The following is a 14074-nucleotide window of genomic DNA, read 5'->3' as shown; positions in this document are numbered from 1 at the left end:
GTACGGGGGAGACAGGGTGTGTGTGTACGGGGAGACAGGGTGTGTGTTTATGGGGAGACAGGGTGTGTGTGTATGGGGAGACAGGCTGTGTGTGTGGGGAGACAGGGTGTGTGTGTATGGGGAGACAGGGTGTGTGTGTACGGGGAGACAGGGTGTGTGTGTGTGTGTGTATGGGGAGACAGGGTGTGTGTGTATGGGGAGACAGGGTGTATGTGTATGGGGAGACAGGGTGTGTGTGTATGGGGAGACAGGGTGTGTGTGTACGGGGAGACAGGCGGTGTGTGTATGGGGAGACAGGGTGTGTGTGTATGGGGAGACAGGGTGTGTGTGTATGGGGAGACAGGCGGTGTGTGTACGGGGAGACAGGCGGTGTGTGTATGGGGAGACAGGGTGTGTGTGTATGGGGAGACAGGGTGTGTGTATGGGGAGACAGGGTGTGTGTGTGTATGGGGAGACAGGGTGTGTGTGTATGGGGAGACAGGGTGTGTGTGTATGGGGAGACAGGGTGTGTGTTTATGGGGAGACAGGTGTGTGTGTATGGGGAGATAGGGTGTGTGTGTATGGGGAGACAGGGTGTGTGTGTATGGGGAGACAGGGTGTGTGTGTATGGGGAGACAGGGTGTGTGTGTATGGGGAGACAGGGTGTGTGTGTATGGGGAGACAGGGTGTGTGTGTACGAGGAGACAGGGTGTGGTGTGTGTGTGTGTGTTTTCCTGGTACCCAGAGGCGGGGTGTGTGTGTGTACCTGGTATTGGGAGGCAGGGTGTGTGTGTTTTCCTGGAATGGGGAGGCAGGGTGTGTGTGTTTTCCTGGTATGGGGAGGCAGGGTGTGACTGTTTTCCTGGTATGGGGAGGAAGGGTGTGTGTGTGTGTACCTGGTATGGGGAGGCAGGGTGTGGCTGTGTACCTGGTATGGGGAGGCAGGGTGTGTGTGTGTGTACCTGGTATGGGGAGGCAGGGTGTGTGTGTGTGTACCTGGTATGGGGAGGCAGGGTGTGTGTGTGTGTACCTGGTATGGGGAGGCAGGGTGTGTGTGTGTGTACCTGGTATGGGGAGGCAGGGGTGTGTGTGTGTGTGTACCTGGTATGGGGAGGCAGGGTGTGTGTGTGTGTACCTGGTATGGGGAGGCAGGGTGTGTGTGTGTACCTGGTATGGGGAGGCAGGATGTGGGTGTGTGTGTGTGTGTACCTGGTATGGGGAGGCAGGATGTGGGTGTTTTCCTGGTATGGAGAAGCAGGATGTGGGTGTGTGTGTGTACCTGGTATGGGGAGGCAGGGTCTGTGTGTTTTCCTGGTATGGAGAAGCAGGGTGTGGGTGTGTATGTGTACCTGGTATGGGGAGGCAGGGTGTGTGGGTGTCCCCTCCCTTCCTGTCTTCGTAGAGACACCCTGCCTCTGCCTGCTGGATGCCCAGTTTCATGGCTGTGGACGGTGGCCTAAAGGGGACACAGGGACATTCACATTCACCCTGACCCATTTTACAACCCAAACCCAACACCCCACACACCTGTTCCAAACCTACTTGCTACAATGTACGGTTGTTGGTTGGTTTGAGGATGTCCATCTGTTTGTTCATACGGTCATTTGAAAGTGACTGGCTAAATGGTATAAACACATCTTATACAACCATCCTGCCTACAACCTTTATGACATTACATGACCCTTCCCTTCCTATAAACAACCTTAGAACTGACTGCACAGATCTACAGTAGAGGACATCGATCGCAGTAGAGGACATCGATCGCAGTAGAGGACATCAATCGCAGTAGAGGACATCAATCGCAGTAGAGGACATCAATCGCAGTAGAGGACATCAATCGCAGTAGAGGACATCAATCGCAGTAGAGGACATCAATCACAGTAGAGGACATCAATCACAGTAGAGGACATCAATCACAGTAGAGGACATCAATCGCAGTAGAGGACATCAATCACAGTAGAGGACATCAATCACAGTAGAGGACATTAATAATACCCTAACAGAAGTTCTGATCTGTAATAAGATCCTAAAAGGTTTTCATAAGCTATATTTCCGGTTATATTTAATAACCCCGCTTTTACAACACAGGAAACCACCACGTCTCTCACTTCTTTTACAACACAGGAAACCACCAAGTCTCTCACTTCTTTTACAACACAGGAAACCACCACGTCTCTCACTTCTTTTACAACACAGGAAACCACCAAGTCTCTCACTTCTTTTACAACCCAGGAAACCACCACGTCTCTCACTTCTTTTACAACACAGGAAACCACCACGTCTCTCACTTCTTTTACAACACAGGAAACCACCACGTCTCTCACTTCTTTTACAACCCAGGAAACCACCACGTCTCTCACTTCTTTTACAACACAGGAAACCACCACGTCTCTCACTTCTTTTACAACACAGGAAACCACCACGTCTCTCACTTCTTTTACAACACAGGAAACCACCACGTCTCTCACTTCTTTTACAACACAGGAAACCACCACGTCTCTCACTTCTTTTACAACACAGGAAACCACCACGTCTCTCACTTCTTTTACAACCCAGGAAACCACCACGTCTCTCACTTCTTTTACAACACAGGAAACCACCACGTCTCTCACTTCTTTTACAACACAGGAAACCACCACGTCTCTCACTTCTTTTACAACACAGGAAACCACCACGTCTCTCACTTCTTTTACAACACAGGAAACCACCACGTCTCTCACTTCTTTTACAACACAGGAAACCACCACGTCTCTCACTTCTTTTACAACACAGGAAACCACCACGTCTCTCACTTCTTTTACAACCCAGGAAACCACCACGTCTCTCACTTCTTTTACAACCCAGGAAACCACCACGTCTCTCACTTCTTTTACAACCCAGGAAACCACCACGTCTCTCACTTCTTTTACAACCCAGGAAACCACCACGTCTCTCACTTCTTTTACAACACAGGAAACCACCACGTCTCTCACTTCTTTTACAACCCAGGAAACCACCACGTCTCTCACTTCTTTTACAACCCAGGAAACCACCACGTCTCTCACTTCTTTTACAACCCAGGAAACCACCACGTCTCTCACTTCTTTTACAACACAGGAAACCACCACGTCTCTCACTTCTTTTACAACCCAGGAAACCACCACGTCTCTCACTTCTTTTACAACACAGGAAACCACCACGTCTCTCACTTCTTTTACAACCCAGGAAACCACCACGTCTCTCACTTCTTTTACAACACAGGAAACCACCACGTCTCTCACTTCTTTTACAACACAGGAAACCACCACGTCTCTCACTTCTTTTACAACACAGGAAACCACCACGTCTCTCACTTCTTTTACAACACAGGAAACCACCACGTCTCTCACTTCTTTTACAACACAGGAAACCACCACGTCTCTCACTTCTTTTACAACACAGGAAACCACCACGTCTCTCACTTCTTTTACAACCCAGGAAACCACCACGTCTCTCACTTCTTTTACAACACAGGAAACCACCACGTCTCTCACTTCTTTTACAACCCAGAAACCACCACGTCTCTCACTTCTTTTACAACCCAGGAAACCACCACGTCTCTCACTTCTTTTACAACCCAGGAAACCACCACGTCTCTCACTTCTTTTAAAGTTAAACAGAGATACAGAGGGGGGAGAAAGTTAAACAGAGATGCAGAGAGGGGGGAGAAAGTTAAACAGAGATACAGAGAGGGGGGAGAAAGTTAAACAGAGATACAGAGAGGGGGAGAAAGTTAAACAGAGATACAGAGAGGAGGGGAGAAAGTTAAACAGAGATGCAGAGAGGAGGGGAGAAAGTTAAACAGAGATACAGAGAGGGGGAGAAAGTTAAACAGAGATACAGAGAGGGGGAGAAAGTTAAACAGAGATACAGAGAGGAGGGGAGAAAGTTAAACAGAGATACAGAGAGGGGGGAGAAAGTTAAACAGAGATACAGAGGGGGGAGAAAGTTAAACAGAGATACAGAGAGGAGGGGAGAAAGTTAAACAGAGATGCAGAGAGGGGGAGAAAGTTAAACAGAGATGCAGAGAGGGGGAGAAAGTTAAACAGAGATGCAGAGAGGGGGAGAAAGTTAAACAGAGATACAGAGAGGGGGGAGAAAGTTAAACAGAGATACAGAGAGGAGGGGAGAAAGTTAAACAGAGATACAGAGAGGAGGGAGAAAGTTAAACAGAGATGCAGAGAGGGGGGAGAAAGTTAAACAGAGATGCAGAGAGGAGGGGAGAAAGTTAAACAGAGATGCAGAGAGGAGGGGAGAAAGTTAAACAGAGATACAGAGAGGGGGGAGAAAGTTAAACAGAGATACAGAGAGGGGGGAGAAAGTTAAACAGAGATACAGAGAGGGGGAGAAAGTTAAACAGAGATGCAGAGAGGAGGGGAGAAAGTTAAACAGAGATACAGAGAGGGGGAGAAAGTTAAACAGAGATACAGAGGGGGAGAAAGTTAAACAGAGATACAGAGAGGGGGGAGAAAGTTAAACAGAGATACAGAGAGGGGGAGAAAGTTAAACAGAGATACAGAGAGGGGGAGAAAGTTAAACAGAGATGCAGAGAGGGGAGAAAGTTAAACAGAGATACAGAGAGGGGGAGAAAGTTAAACAGAGATACAGAGGGGGGAGAAAGTTAAACAGAGATGCAGAGAGGGGGAGAAAGTTAAACAGAGATACAGAGAGGAGGGGAGAAAGTTAAACAGAGATGCAGAGAGGGGGGAGAAAGTTAAACAGAGATACAGAGAGGAGGGGAGAAAGTTAAACAGAGATGCAGAGAGGGGGAGAAAGTTAAACAGAGATGCAGAGAGGGGGAGAAAGTTAAACAGAGATGCAGAGAGGGGGAGAAAGTTAAACAGAGATACAGAGAGGAGGGGAGAAAGTTAAACAGAGATACAGAGAGGGGGAGAAAGTTAAACAGAGATACAGAGAGGGGGAGAAAGTTAAACAGAGATGCAGAGAGGGGGGAGTTAAACAGAGATACAGAGAGGGGGGAGAAAGTTAAACAGAGATGCAGAGAGGGGGGAGAAAGTTAAACAGAGATACAGAGGGGGTGAAAGTTAAACAGAGATACAGAGAGGGGGGTTAAACAGAGATACAGAGAGGGGGGAGAAAGTTAAACAGAGATACAGAGAGGGGGAGAAAGTTAAACAGAGATACAGAGAGAGGGGAGAAAGTTAAACAGAGATACAGAGAGGGGGAGAAAGTTAAACAGAGATACAGAGAGGGGGGAGAAAGTTAAACAGAGATACAGAGGGGGGAGAAAGTTAAACAGAGATACAGAGAGGGGGGAGAAAGTTAAACAGAGATACAGAGAGGGGGAGAAAGTTAAACAGAGATACAGAGAGGGGGGAGAAAGTTAAACAGAGATACAGAGAGGGGGAGAAAGTTAAACAGAGATGCAGAGAGGGGGGAGTTAAACAGAGATACAGAGAGGGGGAGAAAGTTAAACAGAGATGCAGAGAGGAGGGGAGAAAGTTAAACAGAGATACAGAGAGGGGGAGAAAGTTAAACAGAGATACAGAGAGGGGGAGAAAGTTAAACAGAGATACAGAGAGGGGAGAAAGTTAAACAGAGATACAGAGAGGGGGAGAAAGTTAAACAGAGATACAGAGAGGGGGAGAAAGTTAAACAGAGATACAGAGAGGGGGGAGAAAGTTAAACAGAGATACAGAGGGGGAGAAAGTTAAACAGAGATACAGAGAGGGGGGAGAAAGTTAAACAGAGATACAGAGAGGGGGAGAAAGTTAAACAGAGATACAGAGAGGGGGAGAAAGTTAAACAGAGATACAGAGAGGGGGGAGAAAGTTAAACAGAGATACAGAGAGGGGGGAGAAAGTTAAACAGAGATACAGAGGGGGGAGAAAGTTAAACAGAGATACAGAGAGGGGGAGAAAGTTAAACAGAGATACAGAGAGGGGGAGAAAGTTAAACAGAGATACAGAGAGGGGGAGAAAGTTAAACAGAGATACAGAGAGGGGGAGAAAGTTAAACAGAGATACAGAGAGGGGGGAGAAAGTTAAACAGAGATACAGAGAGGGGGAGAAAGTTAAACAGAGATACAGAGAGGGGGGAGAAAGTTAAACAGAGATACAGAGAGGGGGAGAAAGTTAAACAGAGATACAGAGAGGGGGAGAAAGTTAAACAGAGATACAGAGAGGGGGGAGAAAGTTAAACAGAGATACAGAGGGGGGAGAAAGTTAAACAGAGATACAGAGGGGGGAGAAAGTTAAACAGAGATACAGAGAGGGGGAGAAAGTTAAACAGAGATACAGAGAGGGGGGAGAAAGTTAAACAGAGATACAGAGGGGGGAGAAAGTTAAACAGAGATACAGAGAGGGGGAGAAAGTTAAACAGAGATACAGAGAGGGGGAGAAAGTTAAACAGAGATACAGAGAGGGGGAGTTAAACAGAGATACAGAGAGGGGGAGAAAGTTAAACAGAGATACAGAGAGGGGGGTTAAACAGAGATACAGAGAGGGGGGAGAAAGTTAAACAGAGATACAGAGAGGGGGGAGAAAGTTAAACAGAGATACAGAGAGGGGGGAGAAAGTTAAACAGAGATACAGAGAGGGGGGAGAAAGTTAAACAGAGATACAGAGAGGGGGGAGTTAAACAGAGATACAGAGAAGTTAAACAGAGATACAGAGAGGGGGAGAAAGTTAAACAGAGATACAGAGAGGGGGAGAAAGTTAAACAGAGATACAGAGAGGGGGAGAAAGTTAAACAGAGATACAGAGAGGGGGGAGAAAGTTAAACAGAGATACAGAGAGGGGGAGAAAGTTAAACAGAGATACAGAGAGGGGGAGTTAAACAGAGATACAGAGAGGGGGGAGTTAAACAGAGATACAGAGGGGGGGTTAAACAGAGATACAGAGAGGGGGAGAAAGTTAAACAGAGATACAGAGAGGGGGAGAAAGTTAAACAGAGATACAGAGAGGGGGAGAAAGTTAAACAGAGATACAGAGAGGGGGGAGAAAGTTAAACAGAGATACAGAGAGGGGGGTTAAACAGAGATAACAGAGAGGGGAGAAAGTTAAACAGAGATACAGAGAGGGGGAGAAAGTTAAACAGAGATACAGAGAGGGGGGTTAAACAGAGATACAGAGAGGGGGAGAAAGTTAAACAGAGATACAGAGAGGGGGGAGAAAGTTAAACAGAGATACAGAGGGGGAGAAAGTTAAACAGAGATACAGAGAGGGGGGAGAAAGTTAAACAGAGATACAGAGAGGAGGGGAGAAAGTTAAACAGAGATACAGAGAGGGGGAGAAAGTTAAACAGAGATACAGAGAGGGGGGAGAAAGTTAAACAGAGATGCAGAGAGAGGGGGGTGAAAGTTAAACAGAGAGATAACAGAGGGGGAGAAAGTTAAACAGAGATACAGAGAGGGGGAGAAAGTTAAACAGAGATACAGAGGGGGGAGTTAAACAGAGATACAGAGAGGGGGAGAAAGTTAAACAGAGATACAGAGAGGGGGAGAAAGTTAAACAGAGATACAGAGAGGGGGAGAAAGTTAAACAGAGATACAGAGAGGGGGAGAAAGTTAAACAGAGATACAGAGAGGGGGGGTGAAAGTTAAACAGAGAGATAACAGAGGGGGAGAAAGTTAAACAGAGATACAGAGAGGGGGGAGAAAGTTAAACAGAGATACAGAGAGGGGGAGTTAAACAGAGATACAGAGAGGGGGAGAAAGTTAAACAGAGATACAGAGAGGGGGGAGAAAGTTAAACAGAGATACAGAGAGGGGGAGAAAGTTAAACAGAGATACAGAGAGGGGGAGAAAGTTAAACAGAGATACAGAGGGGGGAGAAAGTTAAACAGAGATACAGAGAGGGGGGAGAAAGTTAAACAGAGATACAGAGAGGGGGGTTAAACAGAGAGATAACAGAGGGGGAGAAAGCGAGTGTGACATTATGTGATGAATGTGAGGAGGTGTGGGTGTGATGTCAGAAGTTTTGGAGTGGTTTCTGCTCTTACGATAAAGCCTTGGCTTTCTTTCCACAGAGCTCTGAAATATGTCCAACGCACACACTGTGTGTGAGTTACATTCTGTAGGACAGTTCAGTAAGACACACACACACACACACACACACACACACACACACACAGAGTACTCAGAGACACTCCGGCAATTTATGATTGCATGAAAGTGTTCTGCTGGAATCTCTCCAGTTCACTGCTTTATCAGAGGCCTCAACCAAGGCAACCCTCCCACACTAACCATCCTACCAGTTCACTGCTTTATCAGAGGCCTCAGCCAAGGCAACCCTCCCACACTAACCAACTCAACATTCACTGTGTATGTGGGGACTGATTCTGATTCTGATTCTGGCATCTAGATCCCAGCAGTATATTAGAATCCATTCCCCCCCCTTCCACCTACATAGTAAAATGATATCAGGCTCAATACTAGTGAGTACAATATCGTGAGTCTGTCTGTTTGTTCTCTGGCTTGTCTTCCTCTGTGACTCAGCGCGCTCAGTTACCCCACACTCAGAAACAAAGGGGTTTTATTGTCCGCTCTAAACAGACTATAAACGCTCTATAACAGCTCTCTAAAGGCTCTATAACTGTTCTATAATGGCTCTATAACAGTTCTATAACAGCTCTATAATGGCTCTATAACAGCTCTATAAAGGTTCTATAACAGTTCTATAAAGGCTCTATAAGAGCTCTATAGAGGCTCTCTAACGGCTCTATAACAGCTCTATAGAGGCTCTCTAACGGCTCTATAACAGCTCTCTAGAGGCTCTATAAAGGCTACAGTATATTGCATCAACTGTTCAATTCAGCCAATTGATAGACTGTCTGTTTGAGGAACAGTGTGTGGAAGTGTGGTGTAATAGCGAGTGTGTGATTCAGACAGAGTGTGTGTGTGTGTGTGTGTGTTCACAGTAAAGGCATAGCCATCCAAACACACATCTTCTCAGCACTGGCAGGAGTGTGTGGGAACGTCATGGTCTTTTTGACTACTGTTCCTGGGCCTGCTGTGGCATTTAGCTCAGAATGTTTTCATTCAGGTCTGAGCTGGTCTCAAATCAGTTGTTTCTATCAACAGAGACCAGACATAATCTGTGGGGAAGTTCTCCTAAGACCATCTAAACAATAGAACTGTCTCTATTCATGTTCGATGGCAGAAGTCGGTTAGATTGTGTCCACAACTTTCTTTGACTTCAAATAATTGATGTAGTGCTGAGGAAACTATGCCCACACAAGATACCCCAAATAACCATAACATTTTAAATAATATATACCATGATTGTATGACCATTTGTTGATCTACATGGACTTTCAAATAGAGAGAAACCTAGCCATTTAGCTTTTATCCAAAGCGACTTATGGGGACGGAAGTTAGTCTCCTTTGTTTCTGTGACTCAGTGTTTCTTGCGTGTACTCAGAGACAGGATGCTCAATGCGCAGTTGGTTTCCTCTATGTGTCTGTGGTCAGGCTGTCTGCCAATCACATCAATGTTTCCTACTTACCTATACTGATTCATTATCCAAAACTGTATTCATTTCTACAGTCTAAGTTTCTACAGTCTAAGTCCATTGCTAAGTCCTAAAAATGTTTGTGGCATAACCCACCAAAAGGATTGAAAGAAGGTTAACTTACGTTTTAAAGCAGGGGTCCCCAGACATGAGCTGTGTGCTGATGACGACCTGTGACAGAGGTGACAGAAAACCCATGTCAGCAGGGATCATACACATCCACAGGCCCTATGAAATAGAATACAGTCGCCCCTTGACACTGATCTAAGGTCAGTTTCGTCTTTTCCCCTTTCACTGTTTCAGGTTAGTATTTAGGATAGGTAAGCTGATCCTAAACATGTGTCTAAGTACAACTTCTACCCAAAACATCTACAACATCCATTCACAGGGTTACAGGTGCCTGTCCTGTATCGCAGGCCCAGACCTGCCTGTCTTCATGCACATGTCAGAGCAGTTGCATCATTAGGATACTTCATCCTGAACTGTACTGAGTGATATTACACCCCTAGTTACTGACTGTTTACCCATACACACTAGTAAACATATGGTGACTAGGGGGCAGGGCAGGGTGACAACCAACAATTAGCTTTCTCCCAATGTGTGCCAATACTCAGCTATGTTGGCTATGACTCAACAACCTCACGCAGTTCCCTTTCTCTCCTCTCCCTCATGACCACTCATTAGTAACAGGCTTTTCACCTATCCAGGCATTTCAGATCAGTGGTCCCAGTGTAGACAAGTAGAGCAACCCATTCTAGAGTAGTAGAACAGAGCCAAGTAGAGCAACCCATTCTAGAGTAGTAAGAACAGAGCCAAGTAGAGCAACCCATTCTAGAGTAGTAAGAACAGAGCCAAGTAGAGCAACCCTTTCAAGAGTAGTAGACACAGAGCCATGTAGGGCAACCCATTCTAGAGTAGTAAGAACAGAGCCAAGTAGAGCAACCCATTCAAGAGTAGTAGACACAGAGCCAAGTAGAGCAACCCATTCTAGAGTAGTAAGAACAGAGCCAAGTAGAGCAACCCATTCTAGAGTAGTAAGAACAGAGCCAAGTAGAGCAACCCATTCTAGAGTAGTAAGAACAGAGCCAAGTAGAGCAACCCATTCTAGAGTAGTAGAATCAGAGCCAAGTAGAGCAACCCATTCTAGAGTAGTAGACACAGAGCCAAGTAGAGCAACCCATTCTAGAGTAGTAGAATCAGAGCCAAGTAGAGCAACCCATTCAAGAGTAGTAGACACAGAGCCAAGTAGAGCAACCCATTCTAGAGTAGTAAGAACAGAGCCAAGTAGAGCAACCCATTCTAGAGTAGTAGACACAGAGCCAAGTAGAGCAACCCATTCTAGAGTAGTAGACACAGAGCCAGTAGTAGACACAGAGCCAGAGCAACCCATTCTAGAGTAGTAAGAACAGAGCCAAGTAGAGCAACCCATTCAAGAGTAGTAGACACAGAGCCAAGTAGCGCAACCCATTCTAGAGTAGTAGACACAGAGCCAAGTAGGGCAACCCATTCTAGAGTAGTAGACACAGAGCCAAGTAGAGCAACCCATTCTAGAGTAGTAGAACAGAGCCATGTAGAGCAACCCATTCAAGAGTAGTAGAACAGAGCCAAGTAGAGCAACCCATTCTAGAGTAGTAGACACAGAGCCAAGTAGAGCAACCCATTCTAGAGTAGTAGACACAGAGCCAAGTAGAGCAACCCATTCTAGAGTAGTAGACACAGAGCCAAGTAGAGCAACCCATTCTAGAGTAGTAGAACAGAGCCAAGTAGAGCAACCCATTCTAGAGTAGTAGACACAGAGCCAAGTAGAGCAACCCATTCTAGAGTAGTAGACACAGAGCCAAGTAGGGCAACCCATTCTAGAGTAGTAGAATCAGAGCCAAGTAGGGCAACCCATTCTAGAGTAGAATAGACACTGAGCTAGAGTAGTAGAATCAGAGCCAAGTAGAGCAACCGATTCAAGTAGAGCAACCCATTCTAGAGTAGTAGACACAGAGCCAAGTAGGGCAACCCATTCTAGAGTAGTAGACACAGAGCCAAGTAGGGCAACCCATTCTAGAGTAGTAGACAGCCATGTAGGGCAACCCATTCTAGAGTAGTAGACACAGAGCCAAGTAGGGCAACCCATTCTAGAGTAGTAGACACTGAGCCAAGTAGAGCAACCCATTCTAGAGTAGTAGACACAGAGCCAAGTAGGGCAACCCATTCTAGAGTAGTAAGAACAGAGCCAAGTAGAGCAACCCATTCTAGAGTAGTGGAACAGAGCCAAGTAGAGCAACCCATTCTAGAGTAGTAGACACAGAGCCAAGTAGGGCAACCCATTCTAGAGTAGTAGACATAGAGCCAAGTAGAGCAACCCATTCTAGAGTAGTAGAACAGAGCCAAGTAGGGCAACCCATTCTAGAGTAGTAGACACGGAGCCAAGTAGAGCAACCCATTCTAGAGTAGTGGAACAGAGCCAAGTAGAGCAACCCATTCTAGAGTAGTGGAACAGAGCCAAGTAGGGTGTGGCATAGTAGGACAGACTCTAGTCCTGTACTGTATCTTCCTGAAGGGAGTTGTGGACTGGTGGGAATGTTCTGAAGGCCTGTCTAACTGGACTGAACTGTACCTTGAGTATGGAGTTGTCCTGTCTGGTGTTCTTGGTATCGTAACCCTCTAGTAGACATCGCCGCGTGGTGCTGCCAGAGCCAGCAAACTCTGACAGGTTCAGGTCAGCAAAACCCAGCTACAGAGGAGAGTGAGAACAGATATATTCAGGTTTATGGAAACAGCTTGGCAACAGAGCCTCAGTTCCACAGAGTTGTAATACAGAGCACTCTGTTGTAGTAGTAGACCCAGAGCCTGCTTATAACAATCACAAACATAAGAAGCTACAGTAGTGGGCAAAAACTAGGAAGTATTCCCATACATCAATGCACTATCCTTTTAAGAATGAGTCCTGCGGTAGTGGTGACTTCATTCTTTAGTGATATTCTCATATCAGGTGTTAAATGACTAACAGTATTAGTATTTGTATTAGGATAAGAATGTTCAGTTATTTATTTACTTATAAAATGCCAGTATGCCTAGTTTGTCACTAGCTAGGTTTCCATCCAATTGGCGATAGATTTTCATGTAGATATAAAAAAAAATCGGCATTAAAGAAAATATGCGAATTTTCTCACCACTGGTGTTTTTCCACCAAATTGACTTGTTGCAGATAAAAATCATTGTGTTAAAGTTGTTGTTCTCATCACAGCTCTTTTTATACAGTATAACTTGGTTAGGGACTAGGGAATATGAATTCAAGAGCAAAATATTACCTTTGCAAAGGTCTTTCCACCCTTCATTTCCTAAAAACAGATAAGGGAAAGTAGTTATCAATCCAAAATGACCATCTTTGTGTGTAACAACAACTAAGCTACAGAAACACTTTTGTCAAAACACACTTGCAGCAAAGGTGTCAGTGATTGTATCCTGACATATCCTGTAGTAGACCAATTAGTAGTCTGTTCTAGAATCTACAGTAGTAGTAGTAGACCAATTAGTAGTCTGTTCTAGAATCTACAGTAGTAGTAGTAGACCTATTAATAGACTGTTCTAGAATCTACAGTAGTAGTAGACCTATTAGTAGACTGTTTTAGAATCTACAGTAGTAGTAGACCTATTAGTAGACTGTTCTAGAATCTACAGTAGTAGTAGTAGACCTATTAGTAGAATGTTCTAGAATCTACAGTAGTAGAAGTAGACCTATTAGTAGTCTGTTCTAGAATCTACAGTAGTAGTAGTAGACCTAATAGTAGTCTGTTCTAGAATCTACAGTAGTAGTAGTAGACCTATCAGTAGTCTGTTCTAGAATCTACAGTAGACCTAATAGTAGTCTGTTCTAGAATCTACAGTAGTAGTAGTAGACCTATCAGTAGTCTGTTCTAGAATCTACAGTAGTCAAATCAAATCAAATTTTATTTGTCACATACACATGGTTAGCAGATGTTAATGCGAGTGTAGCGAAATGCTTGTGCTTCTAGTTCCGACAATGCAGTAATAACCAACAAGTAATCTAGCTAACAATTCCAAAACTACTACCTTATAGACACAAGTGTAAGGGGATAAAGAATATGTACATAAAGATATATGAATGAGTGATGGTACAGAGCGGCATAGGCAAGATACAGTAGATGGCATTGAGTACAGTATATACATATGAGATGAGTATGTAAACAAAGTGGCATAGTTAAAGTGGCTAGTGATACATGTATTACATAAAGATGCAGTAGATGATATAGAGTACAGTATATACGTATACATATGAGATGAATAATGTAGGGTATGTAAACATGATATTAGGTAGCATTGTTTAAAGTGGCTAGTGATATATTTTACATCAATTCTCATCAATTCCCATTATTAAAGTGGCTGGAGTTGAGTCAGTGTGTTGGCAGCAGCCACTCAATGTTAGTGGTGGCTGTTTAACAGTCTGATGGCCTTGAGATAGAAGCTGTTTTTCAGTCTCTCGATCCCAGCTTTGATGCACCTGTACTGACCTCGCCTTCTGGATGATAGCGGGGTGAACAGGCAGTGGCTCGGGTGGTTGTTGTCCTTGATGATCTTTATGGCCTTCCTG

At 44.9% G+C, this 14074-nt stretch overlaps 1 protein-coding gene across 1 annotated transcript in view; it reads right to left on the bottom strand.

Annotated features, from left to right (window-relative positions):
• Positions 1-14074, bottom strand: part of LOC112259652 (protein FAM102B) — a 39819-nt gene that overhangs the window by 10179 nt on the left and 15566 nt on the right. Inside the window, exons 3-6 of the mRNA XM_042329012.1 lie at positions 12774-12803; positions 12080-12196; positions 9596-9642; positions 1329-1435 (exon numbers count right to left, since the gene is read on the bottom strand). Of these exons, the coding sequence (XP_042184946.1) occupies positions 1329-1435; positions 9596-9642; positions 12080-12196; positions 12774-12803 (301 nt within the window). The remainder of the gene's footprint in view (positions 1-1328; positions 1436-9595; positions 9643-12079; positions 12197-12773; positions 12804-14074) is intronic.

This window comes from Oncorhynchus tshawytscha, linkage group LG10 (genome assembly GCF_018296145.1).
Source record: "Oncorhynchus tshawytscha isolate Ot180627B linkage group LG10, Otsh_v2.0, whole genome shotgun sequence".
In the NCBI taxonomy this organism is placed as follows: domain Eukaryota; kingdom Metazoa; phylum Chordata; class Actinopteri; order Salmoniformes; family Salmonidae; genus Oncorhynchus; species Oncorhynchus tshawytscha.
This window is presented reverse-complemented; position numbering and strand designations above follow the sequence as displayed.